This window comes from Acomys minous (assembly GCF_964271855.1).
Source record: "Acomys minous genome assembly, chromosome: 9".
NCBI lineage: Eukaryota > Metazoa > Chordata > Mammalia > Rodentia > Muridae > Acomys > Acomys minous.
The window spans coordinates 72,623,718-72,651,361 of NC_140490.1; the positions used below are offsets into that span (position 1 = coordinate 72,623,718).

The 27,644-nt window shown below is 41.1% G+C and overlaps 1 protein-coding gene and 1 long non-coding RNA gene across 9 annotated transcripts in view; one reads left to right on the forward strand and one right to left on the reverse strand.

The window, feature by feature from the left end:
- AMPH (amphiphysin) overlaps window positions 1-11,427 on the reverse strand; it is a 196,673-nt gene extending 185,246 nt beyond the window's left edge. For 4 of the 7 annotated variants that reach the window (XM_084796445.1, XM_084796443.1, XM_084796444.1 and 1 more), the window contains exon 1: window positions 11,272-11,425. In XM_084796445.1, the coding sequence (XP_084652571.1) occupies window positions 11,272-11,340 (69 nt within the window). In that variant the 5' untranslated portion in view covers window positions 11,341-11,425. Of the gene's footprint in view, window positions 1-11,271 lie in introns of all 7 variants that reach the window. The other 3 variants (XM_084796447.1, XM_084796446.1, XM_084796448.1) reach the window with 2 other exon arrangements.
- A 27-nt stretch (window positions 11,428-11,454) lies between these two features.
- LOC311605725 overlaps window positions 11,455-27,644 on the forward strand; it is a 42,700-nt gene continuing 26,510 nt past the window's right edge. The window contains exons 1-4 of one of the 2 annotated variants that reach the window (XR_014782071.1): window positions 11,455-11,558; window positions 12,819-12,895; window positions 20,720-20,880; window positions 21,865-23,296. This is a non-coding gene — a long non-coding RNA (uncharacterized lncRNA). Of the gene's footprint in view, window positions 11,559-12,818; window positions 12,896-20,719; window positions 20,881-21,864; window positions 23,297-27,644 lie in introns of those variants that run through there. The other variant, XR_014782070.1, reaches the window with a different exon arrangement.

Consider the following 27,644-nt stretch of genomic DNA (forward strand, 5'->3'; position numbering starts at 1 on the left):
TAAGCTATTAGGGTTGAGATAGGATAAATACTGAATCTCATTCAGAAATTCAGACCCAACAAGACAGGAAAGACACTTACTTCAAACAAGACGAATGCAGATTGCAGATGGCCAAGTCACTATGAATGTAACATGTATAGAACTCATTATTCTCATGATTGTCACATGGTTCTTCCTGCTGTATGTAGTTTGTTTTATACATGTGTAATAAAATAAAAGTATTTAAAAAAGATACATAGAAATTCACATATTCAACATATTAGGGAGACCTTTGGGCACAGAATAGTGGGCAAATAAACAGCTCAAAACATCTAATTTATAACTAAAGTGCTTATACAATATATTGTGGGACTGAGTGCTCCTACAACAAATGATGCCAAGGAAATTGGACTATGAACTAAAACCAAAAAATAAAACATAAAAATAATCAGACCTTCACTCAAGGATCCAAACTTAATCCACAGTGCATCATACACCTAATGTAAAGAGTAAAACTACAAACCATATTGAAGAAGAGCTTTGTGACCTTGTACTAGGCAAAGACGTTTTAAACAAGACACTAATGATACAAGTTACAAATGAAAGGGAAAATGACAATATTAATATATAAGACTTAATAATTCAAAAGACAGTAACAAAATAAAAAGACAAGATTTGTAAGTTGAATATCTCCTAAAGGAATTGTATGGAAAATACATAAATAATTTTGATACTAGGAGCCCAGACTGTCTTCTAAGAAGCTCTGAAGATGAGAGTGAGTCTGATTTCTTAGTCTTTTGCCTCCTTTTCCCATTCTGGCATTATCAGCAGGCATTTCCAGGCCTGACTTGTGCATGATTCTTATTTGAGACATGTTAGTTATTAGTCAGACCAGCAGTACTATATGATTCCATCTATTTAAAATAACTAGACAAGGCAAAATTCAGAGACAAAGTAAAGTGGACACAAGCAGTCTAAGTAGACCTTATCCATGTAAAGAAATTTTAATGTTAATCAAAGCATCCCATAAATAAGAATTTTAAAAACCCTGAACTTCAATTGCCTCACTGGTGAATTCTCCCAACATCTGTAAATTAAATTAACACTAGTCTTTTGAACTCTTGCAAAAATATAAAAGAGGAGAGAATGCATTCCTAGTCTCTCAAGCCTTTACTACCCAGATCCAAAGTTAAACAAAGATATCATGAGAAATGTGGCACATAAGCCTTCAAGAAAATAATAAAAAGGTTTCCAGGAAAATGGAGCTTCTTTCTTAGTAGACCAAAATATTCCTGTGAGTGCTTATTGCTTCCTACAATCACTTTAAATTTTCTGATTTTTCCCACACCACAATAAAACAGACATAATCAGAGTAATTATAAATATTCCTCAATCTCTCTCATCTCTTGCTACCTACAAAACAGAAAGCAATGGTTTGTTAGCTGGGATTTCATTTTCCTGTGTCTGCATAGACTGTTGCATCAACCACTGCTGCTATAAATAAATACTGTTCTTTGTAGAATCAGATTACACAGAATGCATTATGCTATGCAAGCATCCAGGCCATGTAATCCATTCCCAATAAGGAAGCCATTTGGTCTTTGACATACTTCCAGAAGCAACTAGAAGCCAATTTGGCTTCCAGAAAACCAAATGATGTTGTAGACATTTAGGTGGGCTTTTGGAAGGATAGGGATAGTCTAAAGCAGCCTACAGGGGACTCTGTACCCCACTCCTCACTCCTACATTGGAAGAAATCTTACTATTCCTATTAGAACACTAAGAGCTCATAAATAAGAAGTCATTACCTAACACTCAACCCAAAAGCACTGTGCTTTGTAGAATTCATTACTCCTTAAAACCACCAGAGGAACTTGTTTAAATACGGATGCTCAAGTCTTATTTAGGAGATTCTAATTTGGGAAACTAGTATCTGGGTCTGAGAGTCTGAGCACTCCTGGCCAGACTATCTGCAAGTAGTTGATTTCCAGGTTCTTCATCTATGTTTAAGGAATGATGATGAACCAATGTGGATTGCCAAGAAGGCCCTGAGATGTAAGTCATATGTCTCATCTCACAGTTCAGGAACACTAACTATTCCAGTTTTGTGAAGAATGAAAGGTAAGTCTATCATCTTTTCCCAGGAGATACTTAGGCGAGAGCTCATTGAATTGAGAAGTGAGGGCAGAAGTAGACCCCATACTATATAATCTGTATGTTAGGGAATCAGCACATTCCACAGCAATGAGTTAAATACCGAGGAACTTTGGATCACAGGGATTTCCCTGTTCTTCAACCTTCCAAGCCACACTTCCATGAGTTAGGACAGCTTCCAAGACCCGGTCTATCTGAGGTGTCGGAGTTTGCAACCATGACTCAGTGAAGTTGAGAAAACTACGTGCAACTAAAGATTCTCCTCCCAACCTATAAATCATTTCATACTGATCATTCATAGACCCAGGACCACTGCCTACAAAACAAGCAAGGCGATGCACACCAGAAACAAGCTGGCGCTGGCCTTGACCATGCTGTCTCCCCTTCTTCCTACTTTTTATCTTCTACATGAATGTGCCAAAATAACTGCATGCACACGCATACAAAAACATCTAATTAAATGTGAGGATTTCAAATGTGGCCAAACCTTTTAGAGGCAAAATAATCTTTCTACATATGTAACGTTTGAGAATTCTATGATTCACTCTTATTTTGAGCTTCTGATAGATTAAGACAAGAACCCCTACTCTGAAAACATCCAAGAAAGCTATCTGAGTTGGAGTTTACTGCTTGTTACAAAGGAGTTTTGTATGACTGCTAATTCAGAGAGTGCGTCATCTCTGACCCAGTGTCTTGACTGTGTGCCAAAGGGGCAAGTGTGCCCATGACGAGCCCTTCACTGTATGAGCTGAAATCAGATTGCACTGAAGAAGAAGAACTGGCACTAAGGTTGGAACATCCTAACTGGGGTCTTTTTTGCACAGTTAAAAACATAAATGGTGGAATATGTCAATAGAATGCCAACACGTACAGTGGATTCTATATCACAGTTCTTATTGATGCTCAGTGAATACAGGAAAAGTGCAGGAGTCATGGAATATTTCCAGAGTCCTGCTTCCCTCCCTCCTACACACACTCTACATTCCCAAAGCCTTCAAGCCACCTAAAGACCTTAGCTTAACATCAGCCTTCTTCATGCAAGGGTTTTCAACCCTCTACCTCTAGGTTAGTTCCACAAATACAAAATGTATTTTTCCTTACAAAAATTTTTATTAAGATTTTTCATAAATAATCATGCAGTTTCTTATATATGCAAAGATAAAAGTTTCTTTGATGTTCTCTGTGTATGAGGACAATTTTGTTAACTGCTTTCTTTCAAGTGTAAGTGTAACCTGGAGAAAGTCCAGGTCCACATCAAACCACACAGCCAAGTGAATGTCACAAAAGGACAAAGTTATGTCCACATAATGAAGTATTATTATGTCTACAATATTAATATCTCCACCATAACCTAAATATTCTTTATTGCTTAAAGTAAAAAAAATTATCTGAAGTCATAAAAAAATAAATGGCCTGATAAAACTTGCTTTATGCAGTTACCATAAACATTTAATTTAATAATTATTATTATATTGATTATTATCAAGTATTAAATAATATTAACAATGCCATTTATATTGAATAAATATTGAATAAATATATTGTTGAAAAATAAAAATGATTATTGTTATAAGATATGTGTGTTGCTAGCAAGTGCCTCTCACATACTAGACTCTTAACAAATGTCTCCAACGGAAGTAAAAACTTCCACTGGATTGACTTGACGATAGAATAATTATGGACTGTATAAACTTAGTATCCTGCGCTGGATATTATCTGAGGTCCGTGAGATTTCATGATATTAAAGACACTTTAAGATAGGAAAAACACATACATGTTTATTAATATGTGCCATTATCTTATATTCACGTTTTCCCACTCATTAAGCTTTCAACTAAATACCTGAATCAGAATAAGATTGAAATTATTGAAACGGTGGTTTTCTGATTTTTTTTAATACATTTGTTCTAAGAAGTGTCAAGGTTATCAAAACTGCTAGATGCTAATGGAGTAAAAATTATTTAAAAAACAAGAGCTTCTCTGTGGTTTCATACAGCTTTCCAAATCAGAGATGCTTTTCAAATGTGTTCAGGAAGTATAATACCAGCTAAGCAAAAGTACTTAAATTTAGATTGTGAATCGATAAGAATGCAAGTTTAGCATTTTCATGTTGAAAGGCAGCCCACTAATGTATTCTCAGAAGTTGCTATTATTAGCACTTTAATTCTGTATGATGCCATAGATATGTATATATATACACACATATATATGTATGCTTACATGTACAGCCATTATAATCTTTTACAAGTAGATTCTTGGACACTGGGATGACAGCATTTTTTCCTGAAATGTCCACCATTATTAATATTGGTGAGAACACGGTACTTATGACATAGGAAGTTTTGTATATTCATTCTCTGTATAGAAACCTTCCAGTCTACCTACTTTCTTAGGAGGTCTACTCAAAGTCTTCCTATTATAAATGTCTAGACGTTTGTAATTGCATTTTAATAATTACATAAAACCTTCTTTTTTAAAACATATGTTCTGATACCTAGTTTTTCCTTTCAATGTACCTCAAAATATTATTTTATGTAAAACTTAATAAATAAACATATATGTGTAGATATGCATATATGTATGAATAGGTATACAAACATATATGATTATATATTATATAATTGAATTATATATGCTGTGCATATATATGAGTTGCATAAAAACATGCACAGCTCCCACAAATAAGTCATGTTACAAAGCATAATGGTAATATGCACTACTATTTAAATACCACTTCTTGTCATCTTAATCCTCAAGTCGACTCATTCTGGAAACAAAATGGAAGGAAATCTCACTTGAACAAGAATGCCATGTTATTTTTTTTTCCCAATTTTTAATTCAACCAGAGGGGTATGGTTGTCTTAGTAGACAGTGGCCTGGTCTGGTTTATGATTCAATAATGAAATGTCTGAGAGCATATGGTTTATAATAAACAGAGAATTATCTCTCACAGATCCAGAGTTTGGAAAGTCTAAGGCAGAGAAGTGAGCATATGACCCGCGCCTTCATCCCCTATTATTCCACAGCAGAAAGTTGATGTGAAAGAGACAAAGAGGTCACACAGCAGCTGCAAGCCTTAGCACATTAGTGTCCATCCATCCATCCCAGAGGCTGTGTCTCTCATGACCTTAGCTCCTCCCACTAGAACCCCTTCTCACAATTTTGTTGTCTGAGAATTAAGGGTTTTTGTAGATGCTTTTGTTGTGGACAGCTCATCCTTGAAATGAGGCACTAGTTTGTAAAACATGAAGTAGGCAACAACAAATCTTTGTGTAAATTTAAAAAGGGAACTCGTGATGTGTCCAAGAAGTTGAGCATTCTTGATGCCTGAGACATAATCACAATCATATAAGCTTTTCTTCTGTAGACAAGACTCCTAGAGTCACATAAAAGAATATTCTAGACAAACAAATACAGACATACATGTGCACACACACATAAAACTCATCCTTGTGTCTAATCATAAGCCTAAATGTTACCATCAACAAATCAAGAATTCCCAGGAAACCCACATGCCACATTACTAGGCATGTGCTAGGAGACAACTGCTCTTCTTCTCATTTCATTCAATTGACAGTGGGAAGATCCACATGAGTCTGTCAATATCTGGTTGGCTTGTAAAAATGGAAATCCCACACAGTGCAACCTAATAACTATAAAGTTTCTATTGTGAACAACACACATAAGAATTATTGTAGAAGGTCTTCAAAAAACTCAGAGATATGCAGAATATGGCATTTTAAAATTTTTTTTTTTTATTATTTTAAAGATTCACTGACAATGAGACAGGTTAACTCCTGGCAACACGCAGCCTATCTCAAAGAAGATGATGAGCATCAAAGAACCTCCTTATGGAGATGGCTTCAGATGCAGCAAACAAGCCACTGGACAAAATGTCCTTGTTTCTACCACAGACAGAATTGGGCAAGCTTGGATGCAGGCAGAGTTGATGGCCAAACTCTATCCAGACAGGGTAAGTCCTCAAAAGTTTCTGCCTCATGAATATGTCTGTCAGATATATTGGGCCAGAAGACTGAAGAAGATGCTCCAACATAATAGAGAGTTTTGGGTGACTATCCAGGTAGAAAACTGTCTCTGTCATCTTCTCATTTGGAAAGCTACCAACCTGCACTCCCAGCATACTCAGGTAATCAAGTTAATTCCTTCTGAAGTCTCTAATGGGGTTGAAGACCAGACAGTTTAGTTTTACATTTAAGCTGAGTTGTTTATGGGTTAAGATGTTTTTAGGTCTAGATAGATGCTTTAAGTTGACAATGATGAGATATGACAGATAATGATGTACATTAAGAATTTTAGATGCACCAATATAGGAAAGATGTTTTCTTCAAGGCTGCCAAATACAAATAGCCAAAACACTAAGAATGTAACATTTAAATAATTCCTGATTGTGCCATGGTTCTTCTTGATATAGGTAGTTTATTGTATATATGTGTCATAATATAAATATATATTAAAAATTAATTAAAAACAAAAAAGAATTATTATAGATCATATGGTACCTTCATAGAAGAGCAAAGAGAACAACCAGCCAACTCCTTACAAAAGTTTCACAACAGTCAGAGGAAGAATGATATTTAATGCTCCTTTAAGGTGATGTTTTCCCATTTGGCATGGCGTCACATGTAGAGGAGAAAATAATGACAAAACATGACAAGAGATAATAGCTTTATGTACAAAGAGTTTCTATAAAACAAGAAGAATATAAGCCGTACTGAGGAAAGACAAGCCACAGACTTCAAGAGACAAGTCCCTGAAGGAAATAGACAAAATTACCAATAAGTAATTGGCAACCCAGGAATAGGCTCCCGAATCAACACCAAGGGATTTGAAAGGACTGAGCACAAAAAGACAAAGAACTAGAAAAACAAGAGCACAGATCAGTGTCTAGAATGACATGAGCCGTTCAGTAACTTGATCTGGAAGCGCACGCAGATGTCCATTCAGACACTACCCAGCTGGGTTTACAACAGTTTTTGTTGTACCACGTGATGGGGAAGGGTAAGGAAAGCGATGAGTGCAAACGACCTGAGTCTGTATCTACCACCCTCAAATATGTATGGATAGTTAATAAACAGCTGCAGAACTGTAATTTTAAGAAATCTTGTGTTTAGTAAAAAGTTGTCTCTGCAAAGCAAAGGTAGAGGCTAAGGAGGACACTGCTAAGTATTTCTTACTAATATTTGATTTTCTTAAAGTAATAGATTAATTTGATGAGAACATTTAAATAATAAGTGGTTAATGATTAAATATGTGGTTATTTACATGACCCTGAGGAGAAGGCATCTTAGAGATCCCTCAGTGGCAGTTTTTACTCTGCTACCTCGGTATCTACTTTTTTCTGCATTCTGAACTTCTTTTCTTCCACTGTGAGTCCACGCAGTCAAAGGGGCCTCTCAATCCCCAGTTATTCTAGCAATGGCTTATGACTCTGGCCCAATGCAACTACAAACTTGGTCCCTAGTCATAGGAAGGTCTCTCCTTTAGAGATCGATACAAGGTCCGCTGCTGCCAGTGAATGCCGCCCAAAACAATTCTATGGAAATTCTGAAGGAAAGACTTGTTCTTTTCCGGAGCCACCAAGAAAAGGAAGTAGAACGACACCTGAGCTCTGACACTAGGGAGGCTTCAAGTTTGGTTCTAATTAAAATAGGTGGAACCATGGGAGCACAATGGGCAAGCACGGAGCTGCCCAAGTGCAAATCAGATTTGCTATGAATTAATTGCGTCGTCAACCTCTTTCTCATCTACAAAGCTGGAGTATTAAAGGTATCCACGTAAATTATATGATTTAATATACATATACATACATATGCATACACTTATGTATGCATAAAAATGCATAGGCATATTAATATGGTAAAAATTTTAATGCCTATGTGCAAGGTCCAAATATAAATTATTATCTAGTTTTATTATGAGTCATTAAATTTCTTTTTCTAAAAGTCAGTTTGAGTTTTCTGATAATTGGCAGGATCCTGACTTACTCGCCCACCTCAAAGAAAAGCCATACAACCCAATGGATAGATTTATACATATTAGCATAAATATAAACCCTGCCATTATAAAAATAGCTTTGTAAAAGTAAACATAAAAAGTAAAACAATGTTTTAACCCATAAAATTAGTAGCACTGTTGCCCTCGCATATAACAAGATGGAGACACTGTGAAAAAAAGAGTACTAACATGGACTTTTATGAATTGAAAATGAAGGGGAATGTAACAGTTCTATTCTCAAAAAGTAAACAAATGGCATTAATAATAAACTATTTTTCCCAATGATACAGCTAAATGTTATTACTCAGTCTTGGCTGGTGTCCCACAGACTGCTGGAAAGGTATAAATAGGAAGCAATGCAGCCATAATAAAAATATGCATAATTATTTTTAGAAATTAACCTAAGGTCATAATTAAGGTTGCAAATATTCTTCCTAGCCGTACTGGTTTGCATTTATATAAAGAAACACTGAGAAATAAATATCTAAAAGTGGAATTCATTAAAGTCTGTGTGTTCCAATATTATATTCAGTCATGTAAAATATGTGCATGGATAAAAGGCAGTTCACAATTATTAAATGAAATAACTAAGCTGAGTGTAGAGTCTCAGCCTAGCCAGTTGTATAAGTGTGTGCATATATGTGTGGAATGTCTTGCAGGCACCATCTTAGCCAAAAGGCTGAGGAGTGAAGATATTAAAATATCTAGAGATCAGAAGTATGAGATTCCTAATCTGCTTGACTTAGTTCCTGTTTACATGTATATTTACTTCTCCTACCCATGAACTTTAACTGACTTTTGATAAGAAAAAAAACCTTGCTTTCTAGAGGTATAGGATGCTGTCAGTCCCTGTAAGGGTAATTGCAGTCAGGCATTGGCAGCCAAACTGTGCTTGAATCCTTAAGTGGAGAAGAGTTGAGAGGAAAGTCAGCCTTCTTCAACAAAATCTGCTTTATCCAAGCAGTGAGCAAAGGCGCTGAAGAACATGTGTGGCTTTCAGCTAGTGAAAGGGGGCATCTGCATTGGGAGGAAGAGACCAAAGAGGCAGAAAGAGCAGACCAACTGGGAAACTCCAACAAGCACAGCTGCCAGCTGGGCTTTGCTGGGCAGCTGCATCCTTGTGCCAACCATACCCCAGTGCTGCCCGGGTTCAAAGAGGAGACAGAACATCTCCCTCTGACCTCTTGGTATCTTAAGTCCCTATGGAGTAAAACAGGCACAAACACAAGCAATGATCCCAGTGAAGAAAACAAAAGTCTGAAGAAGTCCTGTGAAGTGCTCCTGAACTCCCAGTTAGTAGAGGGTGGACACCATCCACGGCGGCCAGCATAACATACATTTGACCTTAAGCATGAAGAAATAAGCTTTCTTTGGTTCATACAGGTTGGGATGCTCTGTCAGAAAGACTCCAGTTTCCTTCATTTGTTTGGAGCATATTAACAGCTGGTGACCTAGATTAATATGTGAAAAAGCAAGCCATATCGCAAAATCACTTCACAGATGGGAAGCCAACTCAGTGAAAAGCCTCAGACGAAAAATCCAAGTGATCATTTTAGGGGGAGGGGTAAGCACAAGTGGGCGAAATGAAATGGGGAAAATGGCGACAAAGTCTTGTCCGAATCTTGAGGTTGGCAGGCATCCAATATCTGGCTCTTTTCTGGTCAAGCATCCAGTGGTTGGAAGGGGACAAGTAGCTTGGCTAATTCAGCTTCTAAGGGAGTGGCAGGAGGAGGATCCTGGAGTTCAGGATGAGCTTGAGTAGATATTAAAAGCAATACAATCCTCTTAGAGCACTGGGCAGGTGCCTGTGTGCAAGGAGGAGGGAGGGACTCCAGGCAGCCACGGAGCCTGAGACTGGCGGAGTTTGTACGCTCTCTGGCTCAGCTCTTGGCACAGCTTGGACTGGGGCGGGGGGCGGGGGAGGGGGGAGGTAGCTTGAACTTGGATCAAAAGAGGGTATGTGCTATCAGAGTGAGGGACAAAGAAAATCTGATTTCCAGAAAGACAGGAAAACACCAGACACCCCTCATCCCAGGGACAGAAATCAATGTCATTTGGAGAAACACAGTTCAATTTACCAACTAGCCCAGGTTCACTTTCAAATGCAACGTTCAAGTTCCAAGTCTGTTGCTCAGGACATTACCAAGACCTGAGAGCGGTCAGGGAAGGTAGGGAACCCAGTGCCTGCAAAATGCGCGCGCGCGCGCGCACACACACACACACACACACACACACACACACACACACACACACACACACACACAGCCCAGAGCTGGACTTGCTATGAATCTGGGTTAAATTTGTTCATATCCCTCCAGAAGAGACATAAATTACAATGACTAATTTACTCCCGGGCTTGCAAAAGAGAACCCTGGACCCCAGACCCTCTGATAAGAGTGGGGTTTGTTTTTGTTTCTTCCTAAGCAGAGAAACAAGCGTCTTTTGCAGAGTTGTGCCAAGAAGAACTCTGAGGTCGAGGTTATTTATTTTTGACCTTCCAGAGGGCACTGGCTTCAAAATGACACAGGTACATAAGGGGAAAGTGCATTCTCTGGAACTCCAGTTCTGCGCTGTACTAAGGTGTCGGTTGTTTATTATCTGTCCCATTGGTCTATGCACACCTGGGGGTGTTTTCTCTGCTTAAGTAGTTCCGTTTCGACAGACCTCATTCAAATACCCCCAACACCCCCACCCATGAAACAGAGATGCGACTATCTCCCTTCCGGATCTATGGCAGAGGACGCCTGAGCTGCTTGTGGGAGAGCCTGAGCTCAGCTCCGGGGATGTGCAGGCGCGGGGAGATGGAGGCACGCAGGGACTTGGTCTGCTCAGGGTGCAGCTGGAGAGCAGCTGCACCTGCCACCCTGATCTTGGGAGGCGTGCCCAGGAGAGTGCCCATCACCGTGCCTTGCCCATACTGCCTGTATGGATCCCGCCTAGCTGCAAACGCTGGGAGCAAAGACAGGGGACACCTCCACCCTAAGCTTGCTCGGACTCCGCAGAGCGCTGCACCTGCACCTGCGGCCCTGCAGCGCAGCAGCCTGCGCCAGGCCAGCACCTCCATCCATCCGCGCTAGCACCGGCTCGCGCCACCAGCCCCGCAGCCAGCCGCCCTCTGCTGACCTTTTCCTGCGCGCGGTTGAGTCGCTTCTGCACGTTCTTGGCGAAGATACCCGTCTTGATGTCGGCCATGGCTGCTGCGGTCCGCAGAGCTGGAAGAGCAGAGCGCGCAGCGGGCCGTTGCCGGTGAGGAGGAGCCCAGGAAGAGGAGGAGGAGCGAGAGGAGGAGCAGCAGAGGCGTGAGGAGCAGAGGAGGCAACGGGTGAGGGAGGGGCGCAGCGGCGATGGGACTGGCTTAAAGAGATAGAGCAGAGGGTGCGGCCTCTATGGGTGACACCGCCAGGAATCAGGTACGTGGAAAAAGAGTCAAGTGCCAAGCATCCACCTTGATGGAGGAGAAGGTCAGGGTGATGAAGATAGAAGGTCTGGAGGCTCCTAGGGGGGTGGCTAAAAGAAGGTTTGCAGCAAGGAGAGTCAGAAGGCCCTAATTCTGTCCGCTAATTAAAGAAACGTGAGGAGGTGAGGAAAAGTCTGCAAGGCTCTAAAACCCCAAAGGACTGCCCCCTCAAAAACACCGTGAGTGGAGAAGAATTGAATCCGACCACCCTCCAGAGTTGGGGGGAGCTGACTGGAAAGACCTGGCAGGACAGTTTGCAAGAGAGAAGAGGGGGAGGGACCCCTTATTTAATTTTGAATGTGAAGCTCTTATGCACAGGTCCTGCACCTTGCCAGCACTCAAATTCCTACACGGCAAACATCCTAGCACAGCAGTTTTCCAAGCAATAATGCAGTGAGAAGACCCGTGGGGACGTTTGGATCTCTGGTCCATTTGAGGCTTCCTTAGCAGTCTTTTGTCAGTTATGTTTGTTTGTTTTTGTTTGTTTGTTTGTTTGTTTTTGAGACAAGGCCTCTCTATATATTCCTGCCTGAGTGCACCGTCTCCAGCAAGAAACTAGAGATGCATAATTAGTTTAACAAAAGTTATTATTTCATCGTGCTTTAAGTCATTACATCAAGATCACACTCTAAATTCCTAACTATGGCCCTGAGCTTACATCCCCAAGGCTGCTCATCTGTGTCATATACCTTAGCTGTATGACAGGTCCAGTCTCTAGCAGTTGTCTCTGACTCGAGGATCAAGATCCTGGGCTGACTCTAGGGTACAGGGCAGATCAAGGTCTCTCCAGATGTGCAAAGCAGAGCATCGCTCTCCATCCCTGCTTATATAGTGTTCAGTGGGCATCATGGGGTTCCAGGCCTGTGTTCGGTTATCTTGAGTGGGTGATGTCAGGGTGTTCTGGTTATCAGGTGCAGCCTTGGGTGTGGTGGGGTTTGTGACTAAGCTATTTTTACATGGCTTAAAAGGCTTCTTTTTTTTTTTTTTAACCTATACTCATTACACTGGATGTCCTGGAACTTGCTATTATAGACCAGGATGGCCTAGAACTCACAGAGATAGTCCTTCCTCTGTTTCCCTGAGTGGTGGGATTAAAGATGGTTTCCTTTTGACAGTCTTAACAGGAAGATGGGGTCCTCTGTGCACCTGGCAAAGGCAAGGCAGTAAAGGAACTCCAGAAGGCTTTTAACAATGGGCGAACTATTCATTTCAGGTTTCATTAGGATAAGAGTAGAGAAAGGGGCTGTCATCCAACAATCACCAGTCCGAGGTTGGGCAGGCACCGAACAGGTGAGTACCCTGCTCCTCTTCTGGAGCGACTTAGGTGTCCCCTCTGTCACAACGGTCCCTAGTATTATTCTTCTGTGGGCTGTAGTTCCATTGCCTAGGTTTTGGGAACCGTGCTGTTGCCATCTGAATGCATAAGATGTGGCGTGAGGCCAGTGAGCCAGCTGAAGGACTCAGCCTTGAGACGCTCCAAGGGCTTCCACTCTGTGGAACCCTCTGTAGACAAATAAGAAACTCAGCTGCCCTGATACTGGCACTGAATAAAAACAAGCAATAGCTATGGAGAGGCCACATGGGAAGAGGAAGGTGTTTGAGAGTTTTGGAGAAGGAAAGCACAAGCATCCCAATTATCCATCCAACTGCCTGGGTGAACGTGGCCACACAGGCACATCGCCAAGCCCCACGGAAGAGTGGTCCAGTGCATCTCAGTCCAAAACACACAACGTAAATACGCACCATCACTTCATACGTGGTGGGCACCCTGAATAACTAAGCTGTTCCTGCGGCTCCTCCCGGGGATTATCCGTCCATGTTTACTTTACAGAGACATGAGGAGGAAAGCTGATTCTTGCCCTCGGTCAACATTCAGTGAAGAAGACAAACTCGGTAGTTAGGCATTTCAATCAGTTCTCTCTAGTGCAGGAAAATGGATTCAGAACCCCAGCTCTGCCCTGAGCTTTTGACTGAGAGAAGACAAGCTTAGGAATGACAGAAGACCTCTATGGCAGCCTTTCTTCCTGTTCCTCCTCTTCATCAGCTTCAGGTGTCTGTTCTACTTGCCCTTCTGGATGATAATTAAGCATTTTTCCCTAGGGTCTTCATTATTGCTTAGTTTCTGTAGGTCTGTGTATTGTAGTGTGGAAGCAGTTGAAGAGAAGGAACAGGAAGGGAGCCTCCAATGGAGGTCCTCTGAAAGACTCCACCCAGCAGGCGATCCAAGCAGATGCTGAGAGACACAGCCAAATTCCAGGGTGGAGCACAGGGAGTCTTATGGAAGAGTTTGTGGAGTAGAGGGACATGGAGGGGTCAGGAACTCCACAAGGTGATCAATAGAGCTGACAATTCTGGGCAGAGGAGGAGGTTTTGCCGAGACTGATGCACCAATCAAGGACCGTGCACGGTGAGGACCTAGACCCTCTGCTCAGATGTAGTAGATAGGCAGCACAGTCTCCTTGTGGGGCCCTTAATATGGGGATTAATGAATACATGGACTCTGGTGCCCACTCGTGAATCACTTCCCGCTGGGGTGGTGGCCTTGCCAGGCAACAGAGGAGGAGGATACATGCAGTCCAGATGAGACTTGATAGGCTGAGGTCAGATGTTAGGGGAGGAGGGCTCCCCTTTCTGAGGACTAGGGGAGGGAGAGAGAGGGTATGAGGGAGGATGGGCCTGGGCCACGATGGGGGAGGGGGCTACAGTCAGGATGTAAAGTGGAAATTTAAAAAAAAAAAAAGAATGACAGAAGAGGTCAGAATATCCTGGAGTTTATCCATTCATGGTTGTATCAGTGTCAGGACCCTCTCTGCTCTGGCAAGGAGTAGATAGCAATGTTCTCTCCTTATAAACCTGGGAGAGGCATTCTAAATGGGAAATCTACTTTCCCCCGAGGTGTCAATCCACAACAGAACCTCTCATGTTTCTTGCAGTTATCTCACCACTGAACTCTCCTGAAATAAAGCTATGGATGATTAACTACTTATTATTCCTGTGCCCAGTTCTAGGTCTGGAGCAAGAGTCATGTCATTTGAGGGGTATGTTAAACAATTGTTAGGTGCAAACTAATCAAAATTTACCAAATGAGGGCAAATGGGTATCGGTTTGCAAGCTGCCACAGAGCTCCTTCTGGGCACTCTGAAATGCCAACCAATCACTTTAGCTGGTACTTAGTAGGCATTTTGAAAATAGTTGCTGAAACCCCAATGGACTGGATCAAGTGCATCTGTGATGTATGTCAGGGCATGGCGTCAGGGATAAGATTGCTGCATTGTTTCCCAGTTTCTCACTAAAAAAACCTTTACCTCTGATCCTGCCTCCTCTGTTACTCCCTGCCTTAGTTAGGGTGTTGTTGCTGTGAGGAGACACCGTGACCAAGGCAACTCTTAGAAAGGAAAACATTTAGTTGGGGCTGGTTGACAGCTCCAGTCCGTTATCATCATGGTGGGAAGCACAGTAAGAGACTTGACACTGGAGAAGCAGAGAGTTCCACATCTTCATCCGAAGGCAGCCAGGAGGAGGTCCAGAGTCCACACTGGGCGAAGCTCAAGCGTAGAAGACCTCAAAGCCCACCCCTACAGTGATGCGTTTCCTCCAACAAGGTGACAGTGCCTACTAGTGCCGTTCCCTCTGGTCCAAGCCTTCAAACACATGAGTCTATGGGGGCCAATCCTTTTCAACCCAACATACTGATGGTTTAATGCTCCTGTCTGTGTCAGAACAGTTCTGAAGTGTCACTGGGGCATTCCCTACTAGAGGAGGTTCCTGTAAGTGGGACCAGGGCTTTGATAGATTTCTTGCTCCTCAGTGGTCCCTCTCCTGAAGAACATCACAGATGTGGGTACTCAGGACCAATGCCTTGGCCAGGCTAGTTTGCAACAGCAATTCTTGCCTCCAAAATGAGAAGACAGATGGCTTTGATGCTGTTGATGATTCGCCTGTGGGAATTTCTCCTGCCTCTCTGGCCTTTCTCTTCCACAGCTTAATTTATATTTAAGCATCACATCTGGTCCATTGGGGCTTTGTGGTTCCTTTGAAAGATGAGTGAGTCCTCAGAGGCAGGGTGTAAAACAAGGGATGTGGGCATGTCAGTGGTTCCCCCGCCTTCTGACTCCTGACAGCTTTTGTCAGTGCAATTGACACAAGTAATCCTTACACCTAGGGTGGGGTGAGTGCACCTTCTCTTTTTTATGTGAAACTATTTTTGTCACAGACTTTGAAATGAGAGTTTGTAGGGAAAATATAATAGTTAGACCCCTCTATTGAAAATCTGAGAGGTAAGCCAGGGAGTTGTTTCATCTTGGTTACACCACGCACACCATGAACCTGACTCCATGAGGATGCCCTCCATTTTTGGTTGGGTTTCTAGGTTGTTGCTGCTGTTTTTCTTAAGCATCTATTTTTTTTCTCCCCCTTTCCTTTTATAACCACCTCCCCCTTTTTTCTCCTCTGCACTTCTGACACCAGATTCATGTGACCGAAGAGCTGATGTAGTGTCTCTTTCTGTTGTGTGTCCTGGTAATAGATATCATACAGGGTTCAACACATCATTGGGGTAGGTCCTATATTTTAATGCTTCTTCTAATGTTTCATTTTATACCCTTGACTTTATATTATTCCTTATAATTTTAAATACTAGATTGTAGTTTAGCCATTACTGACATTTATTTGAAAAGGGATATATTTTCTTACACAGGTTATTTTTTAAGAATGAGGATAGTTTCAGCCTTCGTGGCCTTTTTTGTTTTATACGTACCAGTTTCCCAGCTCAGATAACTGAGAAAAAAATGTAGATCATACTGGAAGCCTTACCTGCACAGTTGCAGAGCAGGGGCTATTTCCTAGGTAATATGCCCAGTTGGGCTCTTTGCAGGCACAGATCTGAGAGATCATACATTGTATATTAAAATGTTATTTGGTGTCAAAATGTACAAGACTTTAGTACAACAGATAAATGTAATGTTCTGTAAAATAAACAGCAACAACACAAACTTTAAATCTGGCATACTAGAGGTGTGTTGATGTTAACAGAGTAGATGAATCTGTTTTACCAAATATTATAGTGCAGGCAAAACCAAGGTTCAAATTATATGCAAAGGTGCAGCATGGCAGATTTCCTATAATGCTGCTGGAGCAAAGAGAAGTATGGAGGTCAACTTTCATGTCTTTACACATTTTGTGATGCACAGTGGTATCTTTTTTCATAATCTTAAGACCTAAATATTCTAAGGAAATGGGAATTTTGTTGTAGAAGGTATTGGATGCCCAGAATCAGCCATGAGCCCCCTTTACTCCCACAGATGCCCCAGTGCCCATCTCAGACACACAGATCTCCCTGAAGCAGGCGGAGGGCAAAGGCACAAGAGGGTCTCAGTGGTCCTGTCTACTATTCACGTGGTAAGGTCACGCTTTTATGTACACCCTCTTCATTCTGGCAGCACTGGGCGTGCCGACCATTTCCTAACTACTTATTTCTCTCACTCTCTCTCCTATTGGGTAACCATTTTCCTTCTCGACCACTCAAGGAAAGCTATGACCAACTCAATCTACTGTATTTTATTATTTATGAAAAGTTAACTGCAACTCTTTCCAATTTCTGAAGTAAACCTACATATGTAGTTATTTTACTATCAAATTATCTTGTAATTTGAGAATATAAAATAGTTTTTAATGTTTACACAAAGTTTGCAAAAAGACATCACAACTTCGACTCCAGACCTCCATCCATAGAAGACAGAATTCCCTAACCATTCTTTATTTCTGATTCATGTTTCTTCCTTTGAAATTGGTTAATGACTCAAAATGTAAATTATGATAGGTTTAAATAATGGTTGAAATCAGCCCAGATTTACAGTTATCACAATTCAATTCATATATGTTTCATCAGCTTAACCAAGACGCTTAGGGAAAGAAGTACTTAAATGAGATTTACACACATCTAGCTGTTTGTCACTATGCATGTGTTATAATGCTGCATTTGCTGAAAGTTGATTCATTACTTCTTTCTAATTACTGCACTCCTGATGTCCTTTTATGGGTAGTTACAATGATAGTATATCCAGTCCTTCAGACTAGCACAACAAGAATTTTGATCTCACTCAAGTTATGCTTATCTCTTGTACTTGCTTCCTTGTTTGAAGAATGAAATCTAATGTTGTCACAAATATTAAATGAAAATGGAAGTAAATTTAGGATGTCCTGAAAAGATATTTTGGTTGATTATCCTTCACATTTTAGGCATAAGTGATGAAGCACAGTCATAGTAGTGCTCAAATTAGGCCCACTACCTATGAGCTAGTCCCATGAATATAACTCAACTTTGCCTGCATCATTACACTTTTCCTTTTCTAATTTTATTGAGTTTCAAAATCACTTCTTAGCTACATTGATAATGAATCTTTTATGAATGGCAAATGGTAAGTAAGAGCCAAGATTTGTGTTTTACAGAGAGCCAATGGCCACTAAAGGCAACACCCCAGTAAATGGGCTTTGATGCTGCTTGATGCATTTATGCAAAGCAGATGCAAAAAAATACTCCTCTATTTGAATATCATTTAATATATTACAAGCCAAATGAGATGTCATAGAGTAAAATGAAATCAAAATTCTAATTAGCCATAACTCTTTCTGGGAAAAGATGAGCTCTTTTGAGTATTTTGTGCTATTTTTTAATCTACAAATAAACTTTAAAAATCCCAAGTACAATGTGGGAATTGGTACTTTTGTGTTACTGAGAGCCCCTTTTTACTTGTTTCACCAGTTGACGATTTTATCAGGAATCATTTTCCAGCTTGAGCAAGTCTCAGCTTTTTATAGCACTCTATCCATTTACACATCTTTAAGATACTTACTTTCCATACACAGATGCTCATCAACTTAGGCTGGAGTTACATATTAATAAACTCATCTTAAGGAAGTGTACCAGAAGTCAGAGTGCATTCCATAGACCTAATGTACCAAACATCACAGCTTAGCATCACAGTAACTGTAGACGGTTGGCTTTTTCCTCTCAGAGGCCATGAGTGGGTGCCAACTCACTGCCAATACCCATATCTCCAGAGAGACTCATGCCATGCATCATTAGTCTGGGAAAAGATCCAAATTCCAAATCTGAACTGTAGTTCTTAGTGAGTGTATATTTTACACCATCTTTAAGTCAAAACCCACTCATTAAGCCAAAACGTTGTAACTCAGGCTCTGTCTGTGTTGCCAAGGATTTTGGCTTAGGAAACTATTTTGTATTAGTTTTACTCATGTCTGTCAGGTAACGGTTGTGCACTCCTTTAATCCCAGCACTCTGGAGGCAGAGACAGGCATATTTCTGAGTTCAAAGGCAGATAGACCAAGTTTTAGGGCAGCCAGAATTACACAAAGAAAATAGATGATGGGTAGATGAAAATATAAGATAGGTAGATAAATGATAGATAGATGATAGATAGATAGATAGATAGATAGATAGATAGATAGATAGATAGGAAGTTTACTGTATTTCTGGAGGAATATAGTCACATAAGAATAGCAGTCCCGGCAGCAGTGTGGGGCTAGGGCCATGCTGCAGCACAAGGCAGTGGGATTCGAAAGATGAGGTCCCCAATGCATTCTGAGAAGGATGATTGTGTTCCAAAGCTACACACAAATGTTAACCAACAAGAGCAGCCTGATTGGGAGGAAACACTTAGCACAATGTATTAGAAATACTCAAGCCAAGATCATCTAAGATGGTGTCGATCACACAATGTGTCTGGTACACGGAACAGCAGTGACTGCACAGCCACCAAAGAACCATACCAAGAGCTCCAAAACACAGTGCTGGTGTTTCCCAGAAAGGTGGCAACCCTGTCATGTGGATCGTCCATCCCCTCCCACCACAGGATCATGGCACCACACTCCGGTGAGCTCCCAGGGACCACAGGCTGCTGCTGCTGTTGCCACCGCCATTACTGCTGCTTTTCGGGTTGTGGCCCAGCACGGTGCAGATGGCATTTGAGGAACGGGTGCTGTTCAAGTCTAGCCTGAGCGAGGACTGCATTGCCCGCACCACAGGCCTCACAGACCTCCTCTCACGGGCCAAGGCCATGATCAGTGCTGATAGCTGGATCATGCAGAAGTGGATACTAAGGCAGCATCGAGGCGGGGCCATGGCAGATGGAGCATGCGATGGAACCAGAGACTCAGGAGGCACGAATCAACAGAGCCACAAGTTCCCCGGGACAAAAAGCTGACCTGGGCCAACATCAATGGTTTCTGTGAGCAACTCAATGTAGACTTTGAGCGTCCTCCATTTGCCACCTGCTTGATGGCTTACAAGATCCAGTACCCACAGGAGTAGGAGGCCTTCCAGGCCTTGACGACCAGCAACAATCTGGCAAATTGAACGGGAGCAGGAGAGCTGGCCCTGAGGAGACGGAAGCAGGAGAGCTGAGCCTGAGGACACAAGAGCAGGAGAGCTGGCCCTGAGGACGCAGGAGCAGGTGAGCCAGCCCTGGGGACATGGGAGCCTGAGAGCAGGCCCTTGCCTTGAGGACACAGGAGCTGGAGAGCTGGCCCTGCCCTGAGAACATGGGAGCAGGTGAGCTGGCTCTGTCCTGATGACACGGCAGAGGGAGAGCAGGCCCTGCCCTGAAGACACCAGAGCGGGAGAGCTGGCTCTACCATGATGACACGGAACAGGCCCTGATCCAGGGCTCTGAGTCGACCTCACCCCAACATCTACCCCATGTATAGCCTGCTGAAACACATGAAGGGGCCGGACTTGCAAATTCAAAGATCAAGAATCTCCTTGACACACAGCAACAACGGGATATCCGACAGCAGTTCCAGTGAGGATCTGGTAACAATAGTGTAGGCCTCAAACCAGACCCATGATTCATAGCAATGAACATTTGAAAGTAAACATATATGGACAAAAGGCTATACTGCGTGATACACTGCAGCTTCTGTGACAAGATTTTTTGTTTGAATCTTTGTTTTATTTTACTGGGGGTGGGGAGGAGAGGGATTTCAATGCATGACGTGTAAATCGTAGACACTCAATAAAAAGAAAAAAGAAAAAGAAAAGAATAGCAGTTCCCTAACCTGCTTGCTTCTGTCTACCACCCCCCTTTCCAACACCAGAATCCTTCAGAAGACACCCGTGGAGCTCTTGGAGCTGTGGCCACTGGCACAGCAGAGGCCTTGCCTTTCATCATGAGATTCCTCAACACTGTATCCCTCGTTCTGAGCTCTCACTTCAGCCAAAGCTAATGATAACATTTTACTGTCTACCCAGCTCACAGGTATGGTACTATTCTAGATACAGGAGGTCTGGGCTAATTATTGTTTTCTTGGGGTTTTGTTGTTGTTGTTGCTGCTGCTGTTGTTGTTTTGGTTTTGTTTTTTTTTTTTTCTATCACAAAGACATGCTTCCCTTCCTTCAGCAATGTCTCTTCCTGCTCCAGAGGCCACACTATGTCCCAGGTCTCTTGAAGACCCGGGACCTGTTTGTGGCTTAATGTTTATACCACAACAGTCAATGGACTTGGGTGGGGAAGAGAGGAATCCATCTTGATGATGCTACTTACTTTGAAGCTCAGATTTGCAGGGCCAACAGGGGATTATCTAAGACAGGATCTGTTGAAGATAGATAGATGTTTCCTAAACAGGACGATTGAAGTCTTTACAAATGGCACTTAAGCAGACAAAATTCTTTGGAGATAGGTCTGTACACACATAAGTACAACATAAATTAAATGAGTTCATGGTAGAGGGAGGTGACTCTTTAACCAACGTAATTGATGTCCATATAAGAAAAGCCACACTGAGGGGATAGTCAGAGAAGAGAAGGCTGCACAATGACAGCAGATGGGATGAAGTTGGACACCTTGAAGAACTCTATGGTTTGTCAGCCACTACAGAGTCTGAATGTCCCCAGCCTTGCTAGCAAGTCTGTGTTGCATGTCTGACCCATAGAACTGTGAGAGAACCAACTTCTATTTTTAAACCCATACAGTGGGTGACATTTTGATACGACAGCCTCATAAAACATATACACTATCCAAGTATTTTCCTCAAAGCATCAGATTTGGAATTTACCCTCAGTCCAAAGCCAGGTGCAAGGTAGGTTCTCTGAAAAAGAGTCTGAGATGGACCTTCAGGACAAGTTGATGAGGGAACAGTGAGTCAGTGAAAGAAAAAACGAAAGAGTTGGGCCACGGAAGGGGTAGGCTGGTGTGCCATAGAAAGCCATGCCTAGCACTGTCCACAATGTAACTTAACTATAGGTCACGAAGCATCTGGACCTCGGGGAGCATTCACATATTTAAGGTAACTGTGTGCTGCGGAGCCCATGCTGGGGGTGCTGGTGGAATCTGGTAAGTGCACAACCATCTCGTCAGGGGTCTGTCCCCTTCTCTATGTAGCTAAGATGTAGTGCTCATAGCATGTAGGAGCCATGTGCATTAGAGTTCTCTGTAAAATGTCATCCTCTGTCTCTTCCCCATTCTGTATGTTGATGCCTTCCTTCTACCCACACTGAGATGTGTCTGAAGGTACCTTACTACTGACTTGGCTGCACTCAGAAAGTATAGGCGTTTTTCATTTGACCATTAACCATTTATTTGCTCCTGCCCTGCCAGGGTTATTAAGGAACATTCTCCAAGGCTTCTCTACTATGCAGGATTTTCCACTTACAAGAAATTGTTAGAAATATACTTTGAGAATATAAAAATATGCTGTTTCTTATCTAACACTCCCTCCTCCAATCAAGCAAGAACATGTTTTAGCAAAACCCATTTTCACTGGAAGAGGATTTTCCAAGCTCCTCAGTGCTGCAGTGTTGATAGTCAGAGACCTATTGTAGAAAACAGGTTTCCCCTCTCATTTATTTAATATATTACCTCCTTATTATCAGCACAGAGTCCTAGATTCTTTTGTTAATCTATTATTTTTTTTCATACTTTGATGCTCAAATTATGCCAGATCTGGCCAATGACAGTGTCTTTTAGATAAATGTACAGTCCCGTTTTTATTTTTCTTGAAGTGCTTCTCTTTTTTTCTAGAAAAATAAAGTTAAATTTCATTTATATTGCCCCTACCTATGCCCTAGAATAGGTCCCTGACTTTTCTGACATACCATAATGTTAGTATCAACGACTTGGCCTTTATGCCTCTTTATTGATATCAAGTAGATGGAGTATATGTGTAAATGTGTGAAATAATAAACTTGTACTGAGATTTATAATTCAAATGTATACAATTTTCTTGCTTGCCTTCCTATTTGATGTTTAAATCTCCTGTCTACTGTTACACATGAGTGGAACAGTATCGTTAACTTCATTCATTTTCACACTTCTATAATACCCACAAAATGTTTTCAGAATATTTTTATCACTACAACCCAAAATCCTACCAAGAAGAACTCCTGATGTGGTTGTTCTTTTATTTGAGTCAAAAATAAAAGGAATGCTTTGAAACTTTACTTGGAGTTCTGGAGTAAAGATATGTATACAGCAATGGAACAGGATAAAGAGCCCAAAATAAACACTGCATGATGTGGCCAATTGATCTTCCACAAAAAAAGCCAAGGCCGTTCAAGACGAAAAGGACAAGCTTTTTTAGACAAGCAGTGCTGGAAAACCTAGATATACCCACATGGAAGTAAAATAGGTTGCCTTCTTACCCTACACAACAAATAAAATTAAATGTAAATGCATCAGAGATTACGACATAGACCTGAAAGTGTTAAGCACATAGAAGAGGCATAATGATGAGCTTCATGGTGCTCAGCTTAGGAAAGAAAGATAATCAGAGTTTCATTCATTTGAACTGTGTGGTGCAGCAAAGAATTTTATCATGCATAGTTAAAAGTAACTGGATCTGAGATGTATCTGCTTACCGTATATCTGAACAATAATGTAATGTAAAGAAAATTATTACAACTCAACAACAATATAACCCAATTAAAAATCTGAGAAGCTTGGTGAGGTCGGAGACCTCACACCACCAGCCCCTGCTCTCCCGACTCAGAATCCCCTCAAAATACAAGAGGTAAACACCAAATTGACAGAAAGAGAAAAGAAACTTCCCCCCTCACAAACAAAACTCCACATATACAGAACAAGCAAAGTGTAGTGATAACTGCAAGAGAGAAACACCAAACATATAAGCAAGCCAAACAGAATACCAGTATATCGCTCAGCAGAAACATCAGGAGCAAGAAGGGCTTGGAGGAGCCGGGTGTGATGGCGCACGCCTTTAATCCCAGCACTCAGGAGGCAGAGGCAGGAGGATCACTGTGAGTTTGAGGCCAACCTGGTCTACAAAGTGAGTCCAGGACAGCCAAGGCTACACAGAGAAACCCTGTCGAAAAAAAAAATTGATGCCAAGTTCTGAAGAACCACAGCTGTCAATTTAGGCTACTATATCTATCAAAAATAAATGTCATGATTGAGAAAGACAAACATTCCACAAAATATCAGAGAAGTAACAAATAAAATAACTCAGTGATATACCTTTAGGATTTGGTACACAGAACAAATAATTCCCAAAATCAGTAGACAAAAAAAAAAAAAAAAAAAAAAAAAAAAAAAAAAGTAAGATCATTGCAGAAGGTAACTAGATAAAAACAAACAAAAAACACAATACCAATAAAGAGAAATATAAAGTTGGCTGTTTCAGAAAGATAAATAAGATCATTAAACCCAGAGCTAAACTAAAGTAAGAAGCCAAAAGAAAAAGACTCAAATTAATAAAATTGGAAATGAAAAAGAACCCATTATAACAGTCACTAATAAAATCATACCATCATAAGAATGAAAAAAATTTTTAAATTAAAAAAAGAATGCCAAAAATATATACCCAACCATGTTGGAATATCTAAGCAAACTGGGTGAATTTTTAAATATATATGAGATACCTCATACACACCCCAGGCACCAGGGTCATCTCTACTGTGCTGCCTCGGTAAAATGCAGGGCCTGCTCTCCTGAGTGCTACAGCTGGTGAAGGGCAGGATGTGCCCTCCTGCTCTCATGACCTTAGGACCAGGTTTCCCCTCCTGCTGCAGATGGTGAGGGGTGAGTGGAGGGGTAGGTATCTCTTCCTCCTCCATGACACCACACAGGAGGGGAAACAAGTGGTAGGGCCAGCTCTCCCAAGCTCCCATCCTCTGACCATCTCAGTCGCAACTTCTGCAAATTAGATCAGGATGAAATAAGTAAGTTAAATTGAAAAGAGTACTACCAAAAATGCCCCTACCAAAAAAGTTCAGATGGACTTGTTGGCTAATTTTACCAGACCTTAACAGATATAACACCAATACTTCTCAAACTATCCTAGACACAGGAACAAGAATACTAGTGTCAAAATAGTTTATAAAACTAAGATTATTCCTAGTCTAAATTTAGAAACACAATTGAAAACAGAAACTGTAGAGCCCTTTATGTTAATTTTTATAGCTATTTTATTTGAGTTCTTCTATCTCTACCTCCCTTCTAAACCTTATCCGCTACAATCCCTTCCAGTTCCCCAACAATAGATAGAAGTTATTGTCTCAAGACCATAAGAATCAGAGTTCAAATCTCAGCTCAAAATAATAAATGGCTATCTCTTATATGTCACTGGTCCTGTCTCTAAGAGAATCAGGGACAGGGGGAATACTGGAGCTTTCTGGTTTCCATTCTTGTCAAGAAAACACTGTACCCAGGTTCAGGAAGTGACCCTTACTCAAAGGAATAGGAAGAGTGATAGAGGCTGCCCTTTTCTGGCCTCTGTGTGTATCCACACACCTATGCGTATATACTCTCATAGACCCATACAAACACATACATATGAAAATAAATCATTTAAAATAAATAAGCTCCAAATGGACCATATACTTTAATGCAAAGCTAGAAAGTAAACTTCTATAGGAAAGCATGAACAATACCTTAAGACATAGTTATAGGTCTCTACCTCTGAAAAGACTCTGATTGCTCAAGAAATAAGAAAAATAATTAATAAGTGGCACTTTATGAAACTAGCTTATTTTGTATCAAAGAGGGACAAAAGTAAATAGGGCACCTACAGAACAAGAGACAATATTTGCCAACCATATTTCAGACATTGAATTAATATCTAGAATGTACAAAAACTCAAAGATTAAACATCACAAAAATAACCTAATTTTAAAATAATGAGTTGTAGAACTAAGCAGAACATTCTTAAGAGAAGAAATATACATGGACAACAAACATTTAAGAGTGTTTCATATCCTCAGGCATAAGGAAAATGCAAACCAAAATTACTTAAGATCTTTTGGAAAAGGTCATATGGAAGCCTACTACTGTAGAATTTCCATACATGACAGACAGACAGACAGACACACACACACACACACAGAGAGAGAGAGAGAGAGAGAGAGAGAGAGAGAGAGAGAGAGAGAGAGAGAGAGACAGAGACAGAGACAGAGAGACAGAGACAGAGACAGGGACAGGGACAGAGACAGGGACAAAGAGAGACAGAGAGATGAGTTGGGTACATGTAGTTACTCTGCTACACACCATAGAATAACAAATAAAAAAACCCAGTGCCAGGAATAGGTTTTCTGTTTTGTAGTTGTTACCTAGTGAGGTCTCATAGACTCCCAAGACATTACAGTCTTGATTATGTTCCAGGCTCCTCATACTTGAGTCTTAGAACACAAGAACTCAAGCTGTGACCTAGACTTTTTATCCCTGCTCGCTAGCTTTCATTGTATTTGGAGGTGCTATACATACCACTGGAGGGGGAAAGCACTGTCATTCCTACCTGCCCGTGGACCCTGGTGGATACAATAATGACTAGCCTAGAAATGCATCCCCAGGGGTGCAATAGCGGCTTCACCACCATGAGAATGGCCAACCACTTTCTAAATAAATTACATCATCCCATCTTATCAGATGAAACCCATATCTGGCACCATCATTATTCCCAGAACTCATGGATAGACAGGTTAATGGTCCTAGGAGAAAGCCTGCTACTGTTATTTTTTCCAAATAGATATAATATTGACCTGATTCTTAATGACTTATTGTTATACTGTAGATCAATGCATCTCTCAATCAATACTCATACAGGAAGCTCCTATTCCCAGTAAAAGGTAATTAACACAGATACCCACAACTCACCAGGTGCAGAGAAAAAGAGACTGCTGAATGCTCAGCCTTAAATATACATGTATATCACAGCCCCTCCTCCCAAGACATGGCAGATCATCGCAGAAGAGGGAACAGAAAAAGTATAATAGTTTGTGGTCAACTGCATGGAAATAGTGTCTTCTGGAAACAACAGTGCAGCTCTGCCTATGAAGTCACAGTGGTTATGGCAGCATGTACAAGACCTGTGCAAGCTCAACCAGACCAAATCCCAGCATGCGTATGGGAGTTAGGAATGAAGTAGCAAGCCTGGATGAGAAGCTTCTGGCAATCAATAGCTACTAGGAGGGGTGGGCTTTGGTAAACCAACCCTACGTCAGTGGAAAACTGTACATTTAAGAATAATTGGGCACTACAAATTAGATTTTATGGGTTACAAAGACACAAAATTGGGTTGGTATGGAAGAGGAATGGATCTCAGAGGAGTTGGGGAGGAGGGTGAAAATGATGAAAACATGTACAAAATCCTCAGAGAAGTAAAGAAAAATGAAAGTATCTTGAAGTTAAGTTTCATACCAGTCAGAATGATTATCATCAAGAAAAAATAATAGCAAATACTGATAACACTGTGAAGAAGGAAGTTCTTACTGCTGTAGGGGAGGTAAACTAGGGTAGCCAATATGAAGATCACTAGGTATTTAGTTTTAGGGTTTTGAGAACCCTAAAAATTACCACTTCTGGGTCTATAATGGAAAGACTCTATGGCCTAGCGCAGTCATACTTGCACATGTGTGCTTGTGCTACTCTGCTTAGCTCTATTTGCAACACGTAAAACAAAACAAAACAAAAACAAACAAAAAGCCGTAGAATCTACCTAGATCAGCATTAAGTAGCAAATGGAGAGTGAAAATGTTCATACAACAACAGAATTTTATTCAGCTATAGAAAAA